The sequence below is a fragment of the Poecilia mexicana genome, unplaced genomic scaffold (genome assembly GCF_051168715.1).
Source record: "Poecilia mexicana isolate PSO_F unplaced genomic scaffold, ASM5116871v1 scaffold_15, whole genome shotgun sequence".
In the NCBI taxonomy this organism is placed as follows: Eukaryota; Metazoa; Chordata; class Actinopteri; order Cyprinodontiformes; family Poeciliidae; genus Poecilia; species Poecilia mexicana.
This window is the reverse complement of record NW_028263384.1, coordinates 22,013,194-22,032,362: the sequence shown is the minus strand read 5'-3', so window position 1 is coordinate 22,032,362 and position 19,169 is coordinate 22,013,194. Positions and strand designations below refer to the sequence as shown.

The window sequence follows — 19,169 nt, the reverse complement described above, 5'->3', positions numbered from 1 at the left end:
GTTCACTTCACATTTGAGGCAGATTCTATTTTGTGGTAATCAACGGGAATAATACTGTAGATTTGATAAAGATCTAAAAAACAGCCTAAATAATGAATGGAATAAATAAATATGATTGTTTTATTACAATTCAATTTGAAAAAAAAAACCGTTGAGTCCATGTCAACCTAGAGTTCAGGTGAAGTGACGTAGATTTTTCTCTGTTTTGTATAATCTGGCAGTTCACTGTTAATCCGTTTTGTTTCCCAGATGAAGCAGCAGCCGCGTCACGTCTTCACCTCAGTATGACTGTCAGATTTACACTCCACCTGACTTCACACAGATTCCTGTCAGCAGGTAAAGTTCTCATGTTTCCCTTCAGTGTTTGGTTTCATTTTAGGAACAAATCCGTCGAGCTGCTTCACTTTCTTTGATCACCACCGTTTTAGAGATTACGCTGAAAAAGACCAGATAAAAAGGCTGATCTAAGACTAGATTCATCATCTTAGACTTTTAAAAATTCATTTGAACTATTAATCTTTCAAAGAACAAAGCATTCTGGGAACAAGATTTAATTTATTGTGGATTTTCTGTAATCTAAGGGACAAAAGTATTGAAAGAGGCTCAAAAGTATAGACTCATCCCTGACTAATATCTGTCTGTCATCCAGATGACACACTCCTTTCTGCCCCAACTGTATTTGGATGTTTCATCTTTGTTTTTGGCAGAATCTGTATGTTTCTTTTAAATGAATGGATTCTCCAGCACAAACCTGACTTTTAAACATTGTCTGTTCATTTTCATTTGTGTTGGCTTCATTCCAGATTTTGCATCCCGAGTTGTATTTTAGCCTGCTTCGATCAGTTTACCAGAATTGGATAAAAAATAAATAAATTCAGTTTTATGCATTTACTTAATCAAATCAATCAATTAACCAAATGTTGTTTGTATAGCACATTTTAGCAGCAAGGCATTTCAAAGTGTTTTACATCATAAACACAAAGTCATGCAACATAGAATCAACAATCAGAACATTTCATTAAGTCAAATGCTATTGTAAAATTCATAATTGATTACATTTCAAATACAACTCTAAACAGGTGGGTTTTTAGTCGAGATTTAAAGGAAGTCAGTGTTTCAGCTGTTTTACAGTTTTCTGGAAGTTTGTTCCAGATTTGTTATGGGTAACACTTTATTTGAAGGGGGTGAATAAGACTGACATGACACTGTCATAAACATGACATGACACTGTCATGAACATGAATAAGCCTTCATGAATATTTATGACTGTTATAAAGCGTCATTCGGTAAATTATGACACTTTTAATACAAAGTTGACATTATTCAAAATGTCTTTGTTATGACAACTTGACATTAACCAAGAAATCATTACTGATATAAATTTGTTATAAAAGTATTACTGATTGCACTTTAAAAATGAGGTATCTTTATGTTATTAAAGGTAAAGTTTAATCAGGAATGATTTCTTGGTTAATGTCAAGTTGTCATATCAAAGACATTTTGAATAATGTCAACTTTGTATTAAAAGTGTCATAATTTACCGAATGAAGCTTTATGACAACAGTCATAAATATTCATGAAGACTTATTGATGTTCATGACAGGTGTTATGTCATGTTTATAACAGTGTCATGTCATGTTTATGACAGGTGTTATGTCATGTTTATAACAGTGTCATGTCATGTTTATGACAGGTGTTATGTCATGTTTATAACAGTGTCATGTCAGCCTTATTCAACCCCTTCAAATAAAGTGTTACCTTGTTATGTTTTAACATGTTTGTTTAAGTCACTAAAGTTGCTTGTTGTGTTGGATTCATCCCCAAATTGACTAACTTAATTCACACTCATGCATTTATGTTTGTAACTAAACGTGTTTTATGAGATCTGGCTGTCAGAGTCTCAGAGTCCTTTAAGCTGCAGGGCGAGCAGCATGAACGCTGCAGTCTGCAGCGTCTGAACAGTCGCACTCGTCCTGCTGTGGTTAATTGGCTCTGGCTGTGTGCTGATTGTCTGTCTCTGATTGGCTCCCAGTGAAGAGTTTGTCTTCAGGACCTAGAGTTCAGTCATGCTCAGTGCTGACTCTGAGGTTTCACCACTTCATGGTGCTGGTTGGCAGTAATATTAGAAGAAATAAAAATATTCAACCTGTTGTTGCATTAGGCTGCACCATGTGGCTTCACAACAAAGAATACAAATACACAAATAATGCACAAAAGCTGGTTTGTGTTTTAATATGGATTGCTATGGGAAGCCACTCATCACGTTTCTGCATTTTACCATTCAAATCTTCATGGTAATGTTAATGTTGCAAGGTAACCTAGCAACAGCTGTGTGTCTCTGCAGTTGTTTAAAGGGATGCTGTGGGAATTAAGCGATGGAGGGAAGAGCAGGAGGAGGATGGTGAACGAGTGCGGAGTGGGTTGGAGCTGCGGTCATTAGTGAGAAAACTACTAAGAAAGCTGAGCGGCCAGAGAGTCGGCACAATCTGACTAATTACTCCAAAGAGAGTTTCTCCTCTCCTGATACATTCGATCTAGTTGGCTTTCCTCCAATGAGTCTCACCTTCACGTCTGGGTAATGGTGTCCACCACGTCCAACCATCGTGGATTTCATTTTAATTGTTGAATTTCATAGCTCCATCTTTATTTTCCATAGAGCCCTAAATAGTCTTAACCACAGCTGTAAAACCAACTTTTATTGGGCATCTATTTACTTAAATGAACTGATTGAACCACATATCCCAGCATTCATTGTGCTACAGGGCATCATTTGTTCTTATCAGCCCCCAGTGAAACTCTGAGCTGGAAAGTGAGGAGTCATCTGAAGAAGAGAGCTGGGAACCCAGAGAGCCTCCAGCTGCTGAAGCTCTTTCTTTGAGCGATCCTTGGACGTCACTTTAAATCCGAATAATTCTGATCAACTCTCAGTACGGTCAGAGTTTTGTTTAAATGTCTTGCCGTATTTCATTTTGTTTCATCAAGATCATCAATCTCAAATTTGATTTGATCCAAAAATTCCCAAAAATATTTTCTCTTTTTTTTTGTAATATTTTAACTATTGACTATGTGTGTGTGATCTATCTGTTTGCTGTCCAGTCATCCTAAATTCATTCCTTCATAAAAGTCTGGCTAATGATTCCAGGAAGGTGTGAATAACTTTTCATATTATTCATCATATTTTTTAACAATTGCATGAGACAAACATTGATGCAATTCCTGTAGTTCCATCACTTTCGTACCAGTAAAAAGTCCATGTCTTATCATTCACAAGGTTAACATAACAGCCGCCATCTTTTCTGTCCCTTCAGCTAAAGCCACTTTGTATCTCGTCTGCTGTCCCACTCAGGTCAGAATTTCAGAAAGACGTTTTTATAAACTCTGAGGTCAAATTCATCTCCCTTTATTCCTCTTATCATTTAATTCCCCCGGCACATTTATCTGATTGATCGCAGCCTTCAGCCAGAGAAAAAACCTTCGTCTTCTTTAAACTGTGGTCCCTCAGACGTAATGAATAAATCTTGTTGATGATATAAGCGAGGCTGCATCCAAGGTCGAAGAGAACAATAACCTGATTCTTTTTCTTTCAACTTCATCAAATTGATTTTTCTTTTGGAAACACGTCGACTGATGGATTCCACTATTTATGTTACCGACAGTTCTTTGCTTAAAGGTTCCTTTTATTGTTTAGTAGCAAGAATATATTGCTGTGCAAAAGGCTGGGGGAGGTTGTCGAACATGTGAGCGATAATTATAAAGTTTGTCCACTGTGAAACTGTGGCGCCTTTTTGCTTTTATGTGAGTGTGGAGGTTCTAGTCAGAGTTCTGTCTGTAAACCTGAAGATTCAGAGGAAATATAACATATTATTCGCACAAGAAGAATATCAAGCAGCTTTTAGCAGGCGTCGAGGTTTCACATAGCAGAGTGTTAATGAACTGCCTAATTTCAGCTCCAAGAGACCCAATTAAAAAGTCTCAAATAGGAGGGTAATATTTTCCCTCCGAATGAATCCAGCCATTTTTCTTTATGTAATCCTCTGTTCTGTTCTTTTTTGTGATATTTCTGATGCCTGTTAATGAGGAGGCATGCAGTGATCACAAAGTAACAACTTCTGAGGAGATAGTCTGCTGCAGCAGTTGGCTCTTGTTTTCATGAAGCAGTCTAAGCTCTGCTAGCCTGACATGGTGATTAATGTGCAACTCCTTTCCTGTTTCCCCACAGTTTAAAAGTCACCGTTTGAATTTACAGAGAAAATCAACATTGTAATGAGCAAAAGATTAAAAAAAATCCTGAGCACTGAAGAATCAATACACCTATTCCACTCCTCAGAAACATAGAGTCGATGTGTAAACTGTCAAAAAATAAATAATAATGCAGTAGCAAACTTTAATAATGTTTTTAGAGTTGATCATGCAATCTGGGCATTTTGATTAGTACCCCATTACTTTAATACCCCGGGGTGTGGTTAAGGTGTTACACAGGCACATTTCTTTTCAACACTTTAGTGAGTTCTGGGTCATTCACCAGGGCTTTGGAAGCTGCACAGCTTTCAGTAAATTTAGGTTGTAGCTTTTACTTTCTACTCGTGACGCTGTAACACACAACATGATCATCAGCTACAGCACACAGAGAAATGTTATGAAAATAACCGAGCTCCGCTGTCTGCCCTCTATGGGCCTGAACGACTCCACCGCTCCATCAGAAACAACCAATCAGAGCCAGGAGGACAGTCTGAGCGCTGTCAATCACCCCTGTGTACAAGATGGACACAGCTTCACCATTGCTCTCTGCTTACAGCTGGTTCACCACAGCCAAGCCTGCCATGAATGCTAGGCTAATTAGCATGGCCACTAACAGAGGAGGCTAAACACTTTTTCTAGAACAGTAAGTTGTTTCTCTGCCATTAGCACATTTAGCGGCACATACACAAGATTTATTGACAGCGCTAAGTCACTCCTTCGGCTCCAATTGTTTGTTTTTGACTGAGAGCGCTCAGAAGATATGGAGAAGCTTATTCTTTTCAAAAATGATCTGTCTGATATTGTGCTGGCACCAGATGGTGACAGTGTCAACCAATATATAAACAAAGTTTTGAAAAAGTTACATACTGTAATATTGTTGTCAATTTTAATTTTCTAGATTTCTTACTGTAGGTTGCTACAATAAAATAAAAATTTATTTATGTTCTTTGTGAACGGCCTTGTATTCTCTATCATGTTCCTCTGATTTTCTGACTCCTGGTGTTAATAAAGTAGTTTTTTGCAGTGAAACTGTTGTTGCTGTTTTCATGTTTTATGACAATCATTTGCTAACTGAAAGCCTCCCATCAGGGAACGGGTAATAAAATAATGAGGAATCAGCCACCAGTAATGAACGGAAGTGTAGGAGGCTCTGGCACCAGAGAGCCTGCTGAATTTTTTAAAGACTTTATAATTACGCTCTCCATCTCTGGACTCTGCAGTCGTATAATTGTATTCCCATCTCTCTTTGCTCATCATTACTCAGCCAGTCTGCAGTGTATTATCACTGTGTTCATACCTGCTCATTCTTTAGAGAGTCTCCACCACACATCGAGAACATTTAACCTTTAATCTATGCAAGTCTCCTGCTCCATCTGTTTCACTAAGTAAAAGTTCAGCTTGGATCAAGTTTTGTTGCAGGAGGTGAAGCGATGCAGTATGGACACACCAAGAAATATGCCGAACAGCGCCTCCTGCTGGATCAGGCAGGTACAACATGATCGCAACTTGAGAGGCTCCAAAGCTCATTTTCTAATCATTTCAGACAACAACGTGATGAGAAAATTCATTTGATTAGTTTCAACTTGAAATAAAAAACAACAGAATTGGTACTTTATGTTTACAATTGTTTGTTTGTGACCCTCAGGATTCCAACCTCTCGATATTAAAGTGTGAAAATAACATTTTAAAAATGTTTCACTTACACTTGAATCATTTAAAGAGTTGTAATGCCACAATTAATATGATTCTTTAGCTATAAGAAGTATAAGCAAGATACATGAACTGGACTTAATTGCGCCGAGACAAAATAAAATAATCGAATTAAAACTTACAAGTAACCAGAGACAGTTAGAAAGCAGTAATTTAATGTTCATGTAACGTTATGATCTATGTTTCAGCTGTTTATAAGTATTTTATTAGTAGTGAAAAAGTATCATGACAGTCTGCAGACCATACCTGATGTGCACTTTGTGGCTCTGAAGGTTCAGGTCAGAGTTCATCACTTCACCCAGATTTCAGCCTGAAGCTGTGAGTTGATTCAATTGTTTCTTGTTACATCCACAAATAATAACTTCAGTTTTGTTCCTGTTCAGCTAGAGAAAGTTATGGCACATCCACGCATTTATTTTATTTAAAGCAATTTCACATTTTGTTCTGCTGGAAATCTTTGTATCGTCTGTTTTGATATGACTTGTTCCATGTTTTCTTTGTGGTTCCTGTTGATTGTGTCCAGACTTTTAAACCATCAATCCCTGTTTTTAAAGCATCATGTCAAGCATCAGTCTCAAGCTGTTGGCTAAGCCTCAGGTGACAAGGTGACTCTACATTTGGTGTGAAATAGTCTGGATGTTGAGTAACTTAGACTGTGATGACGTCTCTGCAGGATCAGTAATATACCAGTGATTGTCATTTCAGCATTTCCTTCAGGACTTTTACATTTTAGATTTTAGAAATGCCAATGTAACTAATCACCCACATGTTTTGTGGGGACCGTTCTGCAACATGTTGGTCTGACATGAAGGGTGAATGAGAATTCTTAACTTTTATCAAGTATCCCTCAGTCATAATAACTCTGGATAGATCATAAACGTCATACGGACAGTGAGAGCTGCTTCCATCAGCGCCTCCCCTCTCAGTGTCTCTGCTCTCAGTCTAATCACAGGCTGCAATCAGCAGGATGTGTCCTGGAGGTGCAGACATCCAGCGCTCAGACACTCTGAGGCCAGCCTGTGCCGACCCCAGCGTGAGATTGAGCCTTCATCTATACCAGATGAAAAGCATGATAATGAGCATAATTTCCCCTCACAGTTCTGCTTTGCTCAGCTCACTGCCAGCAGTTACCTACCAGAGGTCCTGCTGCCTTGTTTTTCTGCTCTGCCTCGACCATTACATCGCTTCACTTTGTTGTGGCTCTCTCAGACTGAGCAGGCAGAGCAATTACTGCTGGAGACGGGTACAGACAAGCCCAGCTACTACTATGAATCACTCAGAGGCTGCTTGCTCCGCCACCATCACCTTCATGCCCTCTGAAAGGCTACAATGAAACTACTGGCACTAATATAGTCACTATACCAAGCCTGCAGGTAGTTTTATATCACACAGCAACCTTCTGGTCTTTAAGCTTAAAAATACAAATGTATAGGCTGTCAGCAATTTAGTTTTGTGTTTTGACAGGAATTTGAGCCCAATTCCTCTGACTCATGCATTATTTTGGTGTTGCAGAGGGACTTCATAGTTGAAAATGAGCTATGGATTTATGAGTTCCAGACAAAGTCAGTTACAGCCATTGTTAAAGTGTATTTATACAGTTTGCTATATATTTATGTACAGTCTTACACAGCCTGTGTGCACAGTTCTGTCTACAACTGGACACAGTTGTTCATCCGAGTGTTTTGACATCCAACAATGTCAAAGAGCTTTACACTAACCAGTCACTCACCCATTCACACACTGATGGTGGGAAACAGTGTAGCCACGGCTGCCCTGGGGCAGAATGAGTGAAGTGACTCTCTGACCACCACATGTCCAACACCTCAACCAGATTATTTTAGAACTGAAGTCCTGTTATTGCTATATGATTGAAATTTTAAACATCAATGAATTTCACTGATCTGTTGAAGCAGTTGGAATCATGAGTGTGGAATCCATCCATCCTTTTTGTTTGCTTTCAAATTTATAAGAGATAAAGAAGTATAATTTTCTAACATTGTTTGTTAGTGTGTTTGATGATTGTATACCTATTTTACATTTAGATATGTCCATAACATTAAGATCTTCTTTTAATGTTTTTTTTTTTTGTTTTTTTTTGTGGAAATACGCCCTCTAGTGGTCATGCTTGGAAATTATATGAAAGTGATGCGTGACAGGAGATCAGAAAGAAAAAGGTGTGAAGTAGTCAGTTCGGTTCCGTACAGTTTTTTGACTGTTTTATGTGGGATGTGAAGAAAGATTGAAAAAGTGTTTAATATCTGCTCCAAGAGAAGAGCAACATCCACCATCCGTCTGATTTATGTGGATTATTGTAGGAATGTGGTCATCATGGCTTCACCTGATGAAGGTTTTAGAGAAAATGCCTCACCGATTCTTATATCATTTTTTGACACATTTTGGGTTTCCACTAAGAACAATAAATACCACCTGCAAGTTGTTTAGATGCTGACGTAAGCAGAAAGCATCGATATGACTGGACGCCTACGAGTATGCTAAGCTACATCACAATTACAGCAAATGCTGACAATAGCAACTGGGAAATGGTAAATGTACTGCAGACCACACAAAAATTTAAAAAATGAGGAGCAAAAATTTGACCTTTGAAGTTTTCTTGAAAGCATTAAATCTCGTTGTGTCTCTTTCTAATGAACTCAGCATCATGTCTTATCTGCCTTTGTGTTTAGGTATTGTTAGACCCTCAGTACGATCCCTTGTAAATGCATGTAGAAGGCATTAAGAATTACAGATGATCTGCTGTGGGTTTTAACTCTACATGCAGTCTCTTTTTTGTGATGTGGGACATGTGGACTTCCAGCTCCGCCTGAATCCTGCAGAAGCTCAGATATGCAGAAGTTCTGGGTAGAACACATGTGCTCCCCTCCTGTCCATCAGAAGTCCAAAGCAACACACTGGGGAACATTTGGCAAATAGGAAATAAAAAAGCTTTTATTTCCGAGTTCCAGTTTTCATTCCTTTCCAGCCTCTAAGGGATTTTCTTTCAGGACTGAACTGCATCTAACTTCATCAACTGCTCTTCATAACACTATTTGTTCTCTCTGAATCAAACACATGGTGAAAAATATTGAGAAAAATCAATTGTTTTCAGATTTTTACTTGTTCAAAATTTTTAACAGCTATAATTTTCTTCCACTTCATAGTTTTGCACAACTTAGTTTTGCTCTATGAGATAAAATTCCAGATAAATACATTGAAGTTTGTGCTAACAGGATGAAAAGTTAAAGGGTTATGCATACGTTTGCAGCCTTCCAGTCTCCAGGCTGTTTTTAACTCCAGATCACAGTTTGCTTCACTGATTGATCGTATTTATTTGTGTGATGCAACTATACTGGTTTCTATAGAAAGCTCTTTTTATAATTCTTATTCAGAAATCTTTCTCAGTGAATCACACAACCATTGGGGCCATTAGATTGATGCATGTTTCATGATGGCCGACTTGATGGTTGGGGTTATTCTAGTTCGTGGGAGTCGCTCTGTCCTCCTATAACAAGTTGAGGTGCTGTATTGATATTAGTTAGCTAGTCAGCTAACTGTACCTGCTTCCAACAGCTTCACTCAACTCAGTCGGTTAGTTTGGGGGGAAACTGTGAAAAGGTTTTTTGCGTTTTGCTGGTTTGCTGCCATGATCCTAACACACCTGTAGCTCCGCACAGCAGCAGCAGGTCTCCTTCACTGGTGGAAACCCAGCGCGAGCGTCGTAGCTCTCATGTTCCGTTTAAAGGCGGCTCGGAAAAACAGGTTTCCACATGTTAACAATGGATAAAACAGTTTTAACTACTGTTAAAAGTGACAGAGGACACAGATATGGGTGGAAGCCCCTACTGTATCAAATTGACATAGGAATAACAGAGAGTTGGCCATTCTAAGGTAAAAACCCAGCGCATACAGCTTCATTTTTTATTTATTTATTTTTTTTCATCCAGACGGCGTCCCCCTCACTCCCACCCGCAATGGCAAGGCGCCCTCCTCGGGGCGCGCCCCACAGTTTAGGAACTTCTGCTTTATTGGAAAATTAGCCTGTTCATAAATGTTGAGAAATCTTTCAGTGACAGTAATTGGTTAATTAAGGCTAAACAAAGATTGTACTCTCAGCTTTGTTTTTTACATTTCAAGGAATAAACTGCCAAATCACCATGTCAATCGCTAGGAGGCTAAAGCTAATGTTCTCTGTTGTGCTCCTGCAGCACTTGTTTCCTAAAACTAAATGGACAAAGATTTTGATTAAGTTGTAATGTATTTATGTTTGGACTGTTGCATGTAATAGGGGCTCTTGCATTTAGCTGATGGTGCTTATTTATTGATTCTTTATTGATATACAAAATACCAAAACTCATTGGTAAATTCAGAAAGCTATTTGCAGACAGAAAATCAGCATGGACCTGACTTTGAAATAAAGTTTATAACTACTACTTTAAAAGTTTGTAAGACTGATTTTGTCAGACTTGTGTTAATTTGAATAACAAAAACAATCACAATATTTTCCTTTCCCTTTGTTGTCACTTTTTTTTTTTTTGAGAAAAACGTGAACTGTCTGATCTCAAACAACAATGTTCCAACATACAAAATATTTAATGAGATTTTGAGATCGCGTCTACAAGTCAACCTGAAGGAAACTGGTAGATTTTATTTAGTAATAAGTTGTAACAAGCTTCAAAGTTATGCACTTCTTTATACTGGTGACTCAATAAAATCCCAGAAAATGAATTAAAATGGTTGTAAAGTGACAAAGACATGTTGGGATGTTAATGTTTTTAATAAAGTGCATTATTAAACAGCCACAAAATTGGGTATTTTCTAACAGCATATCTATTATCAACCTCAGGATGATGCAGATATTTCTGTCATGTCATCAAACCAGGCATTAACTTTCAGTGTTTTGTGTTTCATTAAGTCATTAGTGGTATTTGATTATATGTTACAGTAAAACCACAGCTAGTGTCACCATGGTAACCAATGTCGATTTCATCAGGTTTCACACAACCCAACCAGGAGGCATCCAAAGACCCTTACAGCCCACCGTACAATAGCTGTGGTGACGTTTATGCTGTTTATCTTCCTCTTACTCATCATGTCTAATAATGTTCACTGCTTTTTTATACTTGTACAGCAAAACCTTTTTGTTAAAATGTAAGCACATCTTAAAATGTACAGTTTTCATATTTTTTGTGATCTTTCTTTACTACTGATTATTTTTCAGACTGTGAATCAGAAGCTTTAGAGTATCAAAAAGAAAACGGGTGTAGCTTTGTTGGCAAAACAATTTCAAAACTAGAAATTAGTGACGATTTTAGGCTAACTAAATATCTGAACACAAGAGGGCGCTCTTGTTTCATCTAAGATCTGGAGACTTCCAGTACTTCAATATATTTGCAAATAGGTTTTGTTAGAGGTTTGCTTTTTTAGGCACTTTTTTTCATACTGACCCAGACAAGCTGAACTTTGATGTTCATTTTCTTATCAAACAGTAATTGAATTGAATTTATCCCTGCAAGAGATTTTTTTTCCCAATTATTCACTCCTTTCCAACAACAACTGGCCGCAGCTCACTGCTCAGGTCTAAATGTTTTCACTCTCACTCATTACACTCATTAACCACTTCCCTGTCAGTTTACTGTCAATGGCCATTAGAGCCAAATAAAATCAATGAACTCATGAAACTCTACATAATGAGCAGATATATTTAAGGCCAAAAACAGATAATAAACTGTTGAGTAAATAGAAAAATAATGTTTCATTGAACCAAACATGAGCAGAAAATGATCAGGGTTACAACAGTTCAGTGATACTCAGCACAATTATTCAATTTGTGTTTATGAATGCATAAAACAAGAACTGATATTTCACAGTAAACACACCAAACAGAATAAAATATACAAATATACGTGTTTTAAAGGGAATTACATTGTTTTTGTTGTTTTTCTATCATCTATCAACCCCCATTCATGGATCTGCAGAGGTTTCTGTGTTCAGGCGAACCCGGACCGTCTCGCCTACAGTATCCATGGTAACAGTCTGCTGATTGTTGGACAATTTACAGCAACACAGTGTAGCTAAAAGCTTGTCTACCAATCCCTTCCTGAGGAATACATACAACATCGAGTCTGCTATAGGATTAAGAGGGACAGTAAAAGAATATACTTTAAAGAGTACATTCATGTGGTGGGTGTCATATGGTATCAGACAAAAAATTATAACAGGCAGGAAAAGCAGGATGTAAATGAGCAGAATAGCAACAACAATAGAAACTATTCTTCGTTTCTCATCAGCAGGGACACTGTGAGCTCCAGATACAACTTTAATAGTCCCAGCCACAAAAAAGATGAAACAGGGAAGAGGGAGGAGAAGGAAAATACCAAGAATTCGGACAATAATGTTAAATATATAGTCATCTAAGATATCTAGAATAGCACCTACAATAAAAAGACCAGCAAGCAACCAAACTGCAACACAGACCAACACAGTATAAAGTTTCTTCCTCCGGGATTCGTGCCACATTGGCTTGGCGATGAACAGATATCTGTAATGCAATTCAGCTCATGTTAGTGTATTGATACAATAACAACACAAACCTGAACAATTCATATTATATCAATTCAAATTTATACCAATCAAGAACAATCATAAACACCAGGGTGTCCCTGATTCAACACAGCTGAATCCAAATACTTAATTACTTCCTGCTATCAAGTTCTGCAGGAACATGAAACTACCAATTCTTTTGACTCAGCTGTGCTGAAACAGGGAAACATTTAATACGTAAAACACACAGGCTCTTGAGGACTGACTTTGGACACTACTGAACTGTAGACAGATTCAGACAGAGTGACTTTTAGTGAAATATAGACTAAAATTATTTATGGAGAAGGTTGGATTACAGTAATGCAATGATCTCAGACAGAAAACCAACACAGTAAATAGATAGGCAGATAGATACCTGTCCAATGAGATGCACACCATAAATCCAACACTGGCAATAAAGCCAATAAAGAAGAAGATGAGCAGAACTTCAAATCCAACTCTCATTAGAGTTACAATTAAGCTGATCAGCTGGATGAGATCGGAAACCAGAAGGTTGATGACAAAGACCTGAACTGGTTGTTTCTTTGGCTGTTAAAGAAAAACATGACAAAGTTCAATAAAAATCCAGGTAATTCATTCCAAGTTTAACCTCAACATGCAACATTTCAAACTGCAGCCACAGAACAATATTTAACAACAAGAAAACCAGCCAGATGGTTAAAAACAAACATGTTCAATAAAGATAAATGAAAAGAAGTCAGAGTGTACTCACCAGCAAACACGCAAAGACAATGGCCACTACGGTTATAAGAGTGCTAATGCCAATAATGGAGAAAAGTGCCAATTCAAAAGTAGATAAGTTATCCATTTGGTCCAATTCTCAGAGTAACTTCTGTCAGAGAGAACTCAAAGTAACGGCTGTTTCTTGACTTTGAGATTCTGACCACTTCCTTTTTGTTTTCAGAAGAAAAAGCTGATGATGATGTGATGCAGTGAAGTTTGACCAGGAACCCAGTCTGCTTTGAAAGTCACTGAAAAAAACAAGAATATGAGGTTAGTATGTGAATAACTGATTGATGAAAACAGGTTGATTCTTAATCTAATCCAATGTTTCCTTCATTTTTTCTGTGTGTTTTCTTTTCTTTTTTTACAGAAGCCTGTCAACCTCTCAGCATTAATGTCTATAAAGCTACAGTGAGATGGAAAAAGGTAAACTGTTGCTTTTGCATCTGATTTTTTTAAGCCAATAATAAATTGCACTATAAAACATGAAGATCTCAGCTGAAGACGTTTGGCTGAGTCCTTTACGCTTTTAGGCCCCTGGATGATTCTGGTCTGTTTTGGTAAAATCAATAATATCAACAGATGATTGAATATTTAATTCTATTTGATCATGCAATCATTTTAGATCATCAACATGTCTAATAATCTCATTGTTCTCATGGATCCAGAGAGAAACAAAGGCAACTATCCCTGTTGCCATGGTTACGAAAGGTTTGACTCAAAGTTAGTTTGATTTGGTTACTGAAAACCTTATCATAGCCTTCAGTTTAAAAACAGTCCAAGAAAACCCTGATTAGACCTTTTAACCACATACTGATCAGAATAAAGTAACATAGAAATGTCCTTGTTGCTGCTGAAATGAAATATTTAGTATCTTATTAAGTCAATAGTAAATTTTGAACTTTAAATTTTAATGGATTTGTCTGATAATATTTTAAAGGATTTCTTCTCACAGTTGTTTTCCTGTTTTTACTGCAGAAATTTCTTTCACTTTTCTCTGAGTTGAATCACAACATAACTAAAGATCCTCGATTTAAGCTGATTATGTTCTCATGTTATTGAAATCAAATTCTTCCATTATTTAAAACTAATAGATTATTTGGTAAATGTAATGTTTATAGGAAGAAGTTTGAAAGAACGACTATATTACTGTTTGTCTTCTGCTTTATGTTATGATATTCCAGTGCTTTGGAATATCATAACATTGATATGCTGACTAAAATGTATCAGCATATTTTAGTATGCTGAGAAATACAGTTGTTGAGGGAGACATGAATGATGTGATGACCAGTCAGTTATTTAAGCTTTACTGATGGATAAAACCTGTGATCTTCTTCAGTTTTTCATAAGAAAAGTTATATTCTGTTTAACTGAATATCAATAAACTGTCATTTCCTCTGTCTGATACTGGTTCATTCTTACGAAGCATTAAGGTTAGAAACTGAGGTAGAATATTTTATTGAGTTATAACCATAACAAAATTACCATAATGAAATTCAGTACATATAATAAATATGTATCAGATTTACCTGATACATATTTATAAGGTAAAACTGATGAAAGAATTTAATCATCAAGCGCTACAAAATGTTTATTATTATTATTATTATTATTATTATTATTATTATTATTATTATTTTATAAAAAAAAACATGGTAGCATCATTCTTGTTTTTAATAAATGACTGATTTTCTAATAAAAGAATGTTATAAACTAGCTTAAACATTAAACATGCCAGACATTATGATGAAGGAATTTGGTGCATCTACACACGTTTTATAAATGAATGTAACATTCTGACGGTTTTAGTTTTTGTCAGTAAAATCATATTTCAGTGATTCTTGAGAATAGGGACAAAACAGGTCCTATGGATAAAGCACAAAATTTGAATAAAATATACACAAAATATATTTTTTTCAAATATCTGTCTAAACTAACCTGGGTAATGTGAGCACAACAATGTATATTTTCCAGGTATTTGCTGAATATTTTTATTTTATTTTAAACATTGTAGTCGGTGGATGATGCCTGTAAAATCCCTTGTCCAGGAGCAGAACTCAACACATTATAATAGTTTGAAATAATTAAAGAATTACTAAAATTATATTATGACAATTAAGTATAAATAGTGATATAAATATTTATAAAAGTATCAATAAATTGAATTAAAAATATTTTTTAGATATTTTCCAACTCCATTGAAATTTGTCCCTAGTTTTTGTCAACACCGTCAGAAATGAAAAGAATGTAAAAAAATCAGGCATTATTGGGGGGCACCAGAACTTCTGAGGACCCCATGACGTTGTCTTTTCTCTTCCTTTGCTAGGAGGGCTAGTTAGCTCTGGTTAGCTTAAGTTATTATTTAGTTTTTTCTTCTGTTTTATTCCTAAGTTGCTCGTCACAACCATGATGTGTCAACACCATAACTGACAATTTACAAAACTTTGATGAAATTTTGTGAAATAAAAGCTTAATTTTGGTATAATGTAAAGATTTCATGGACCTGACGAGCTACAATATGGCCTCCTTCAAAATAACATCATATAAATTGAGGTAGTTTGGCATTTCGTCAACTCCGTCAGATGTCAACTCCGTCAGAGTTTTTGCGACTCTTTCAGTGAAATTGTTGTCAAATCTCACTTAAATGTGCAAACAATTAATTTTAACGTATTTTACATGAATTTTATTACTTCACATGTAGCAAGTTTTTCATTTTATTCACTAGTTTGTCACCACCTTCAGTTCTGTGTCAACTCCGTCAGATGGCCTTTTTGTTGTTTTTGGTTTTAAATAATATTTATTTTGTTTCTTGAGAAGCATTTGTATGTAAAATGAGTAAAAATATCACTAATAGGGTCATTACAAATTATTTTTTATTTATTTTTGTCAGATGGTGATGACAACGTTCTAGGTCAGGTCGATTAAAAATGTAATTAAAAAAAAAAATGTTGCAACTGGGAGCCTGCACCTTAGCATCTTTACATTTCCTAAACATTATTTGTCATATTTGCATACATATGGTTGAGAAATAACAAAACAAAAAAAATTATGGGAAAATTAAAACCCATTTTGTCCCTATTCTCAAGAATCACTGATTTACATGATTTTACATTTTCAAAATATGCTTAATTCTGAAGTACCCCTACGATTTGGCCACTTAAATAATGTTTTCTGGTGATTGCATTAAATATAACCACTGTGGTTTTTGGTATGTAAAGATGGAGCATGTCCAGATGGACATAGCTGACGGTCACCGGGTTAAAAGACGGAGAACTCCATCAATCCTACATCACGGATCCGGAGTAGTTTCTGCATGTTGACCGTGCGCTGTCTTTTTCACAATATATCTGCAAATGTTGCACTGAGCTGACTTGGTCAGCTCTCTAAGTAGAGCCACACACTGACTAACGAAGCAGACGCACAATGCCCAGGTTGCGCAAACATTTCCGGATTCATATTCCTTGGAATTCCGCAGCTTTTTCAGACTGGAAATTGAAACTATGAATCTAAATGTAAAACATGCCACAAATTCGGTTAGTCTTAATGTTAGTCCCGGTTCCAATCATTTTCTGACATTTGATATCCAACCTTTATTGATTTCTCAACATCACATCTTATTTAATAAATAAATTAAAAAAAATAATCTCACCCGTTTGTTTTGTGCAAACGATATTTTCTTCTGTGGATTTATAGACGAGACATTAGTTTATCTCCAGTACCATCTGAAGGACTAAACAGAAAGTAGTTTGTTTTGTAAAAGCCACACCCCTTTCTTTCCAACTTCTTCTTGTCTTTTTTTTTTTTTTTTTTTTTTCTCACTTCTTCTTCTTTGATGTTTTCTGGCGGTTGGCAAACAACGACAAATGTTGCCTTACTGCCACCTGGTGTGGAGTGTGGACCACAATGCCACTAAATTTTTAAATTCTATTAAATAACTGCGTTGATTTAAGATAACGAAATATTATCTGATAAATTTTATTTTTCGAATAATTTCTAAATAAATCAAATAAAACTAATTTACCTTTAATTCTATTTAATTTTTGAATCACCTGTTGTCTTTCATCCTCATAATTTTAACAGAATAACTTAGCATGCTCTATTGTCTCATCAACTCCACAACTGTCATACTTACCATTGCAATGTTTCCCAAAAATAAAAAGAGTGAAATAAAGAGAAATATTTATCTCTCCTCGTTCTCCCTCTGGTTCTCGCATATAAATATAATTCTTAAGTTACCCCTCAGTGATTCTTGAGAATAGGGACAAAACGGCTTTAAATTTTCCCATATTTTTTATTATTATTATTGTTTCTCAACTTTATGCATGTAAATATGGCAAATAATGTTTTGGAAATGTAGAGATGCTAAGGTGCAGGCTCCCAGTTGCAACATTTTTTTAAAAATTACATTTTTAATCGACCTGACCCAGAACTTTGTCGTCACCATCTGACAAAAATAAATATAAAATGATTTTTAAAATACCCTATTAGTGATTTAGTGATATTTTACTCATTTTACAGACAAATGCTTCTCAAGAAACAAAATAAATATTATTTAAAAGAAAAAACAACAAAAATCCATCTGACAGAGTTGACAGAGATGAAGGTGGTGACAAACTAGTGAGTAAAAATGAAAAACTTGGTACATGTGAAGTAATGAAATTTATGTAAAATACATTAAAATGAATTAATTGCACAATTAAGTGAGATTTGACAACAATTTCACTGAAAGAGTCGCAAAAACTCTGATGGAGTTGACAAAATGCCAAACTACCTTAATTTATATGATGTTATTTTGAAGGAGGCCATATTGTAGCTCATCAGGTCCATGAAATCTTTACGGTTTACCAAAATTAAGCTTTTATTTCACAAAATTTCATCAAAGTTTTGTAAATTGTCAGTTATGGAGTTGACACATCATGGTTGTGACAAGCAACTTAGGAATAAAACAGAAGAAAAAACTAAATAATAACTTAAGCTAACCAGAGCTAACTAGCCCTCTTAGCAAAGGAAGAGAAAGGAAGAGGTCATGGGGTCCTCAGAAGTTCTGGTGCCCCCCAATAATGCCTGATTTTTTTGCATTTTTTTCATGTCTGACGGTGTTGACAAAAACTAGGGACAAATTTCAACGGAGTTGGAAAATATCTAAAAATTATTTTTAATTCAATTTATCGATACTTTTATAATTATTTATATGACTATTTATACTTAATTGTCATAATATTTAATTTTAGTATTTCTTTAATTGTTTTAAACTGTTATAATGTGTTGAGTTCTGTTCCTGGACCAGGGATTTTACAGGCATCATCCACCAACTACAATGTTTAAAACAAAAAAATATTCAGCAAATACCTGGAAAATATACATTGTTGTGCTCACATGACCCAGGTTAGTTTAGTCAGATATTTGAAAAAATTATATTTTGTGTATATTTTATTCAAATTTTGTGCTTTATCCATAGGACCTGTTTTGTCCCTATTCTCAAGAATCACTGCCCTATAACCCTGTGACTTAAATGGTTTCTGATGATTGCATTAAATACTAACTACTGTGGTTTTCAGTATGTAAACATGTAGCACCTCCAGATTGACATAGCTGTCTCAACGCGCTACAGTAGGATAATCTGATGAGGTAGCATAGATTGTCAGGTCACCAGATTAAAAGACGGAGAACTCTATCAATCCCACGGATCCGGAGTTGTTTCAGCATGTTGGCCGTGTGCCGTCTTTTTCACGATATATCTGCAAATGTTGCACTGAGCTGACTTGTTCAGCTCTCTAAGTAGAGCCACACACCGACTCTAACGAAGCAGACACACAATGCCCAGGTTCCGCAAACATTTCCAGATTCATATTCCTTGGAATTCCGCTGCTTTTCCAGACTGGAAATCTAAAGCATAAATC

The 19,169-nt window shown here is 36.0% G+C and overlaps 1 protein-coding gene across 1 annotated transcript; it reads right to left on the bottom strand.

Annotated features, from left to right (window-relative positions):
- Window positions 1-11,625: 11,625 nt before the first annotated feature.
- Window positions 11,626-17,432, bottom strand: LOC106903519 (uncharacterized). Its single transcript, XM_014967399.2, has 4 exons — window positions 16,919-17,432; window positions 13,259-13,517; window positions 12,902-13,074; window positions 11,626-12,484 (listed from the first exon to the last, which is right to left on the bottom strand). The coding sequence occupies exons 2-4, from the start codon at window positions 13,352-13,354 to the stop codon at window positions 11,908-11,910; spliced, it is 846 nt and encodes a 281-aa protein (XP_014822885.2). The 5' UTR covers window positions 13,355-13,517; window positions 16,919-17,432; the 3' UTR covers window positions 11,626-11,907.
- Window positions 17,433-19,169: the final 1,737 nt, after the last annotated feature.

Excerpts from the sequence above, each read along its gene's own strand:
- LOC106903519 (XM_014967399.2), bottom strand. The coding sequence starts at position 13,354 with ATGGATAACTTATCTACTTTTGAATTGGCACTTTTCTCCATTATTGGC. Across the intron at positions 13,075-13,258 it reads TTGTCTTTGCGTGTTTGCTG|CCAAAGAAACAACCAGTTCA; the intron begins GTGAGTACACTC and ends TTTCTTTAACAG. Across the intron at positions 12,485-12,901 it reads GTGTGCATCTCATTGGACAG|ATATCTGTTCATCGCCAAGC; the intron begins GTATCTATCTGC and ends ATTGCATTACAG.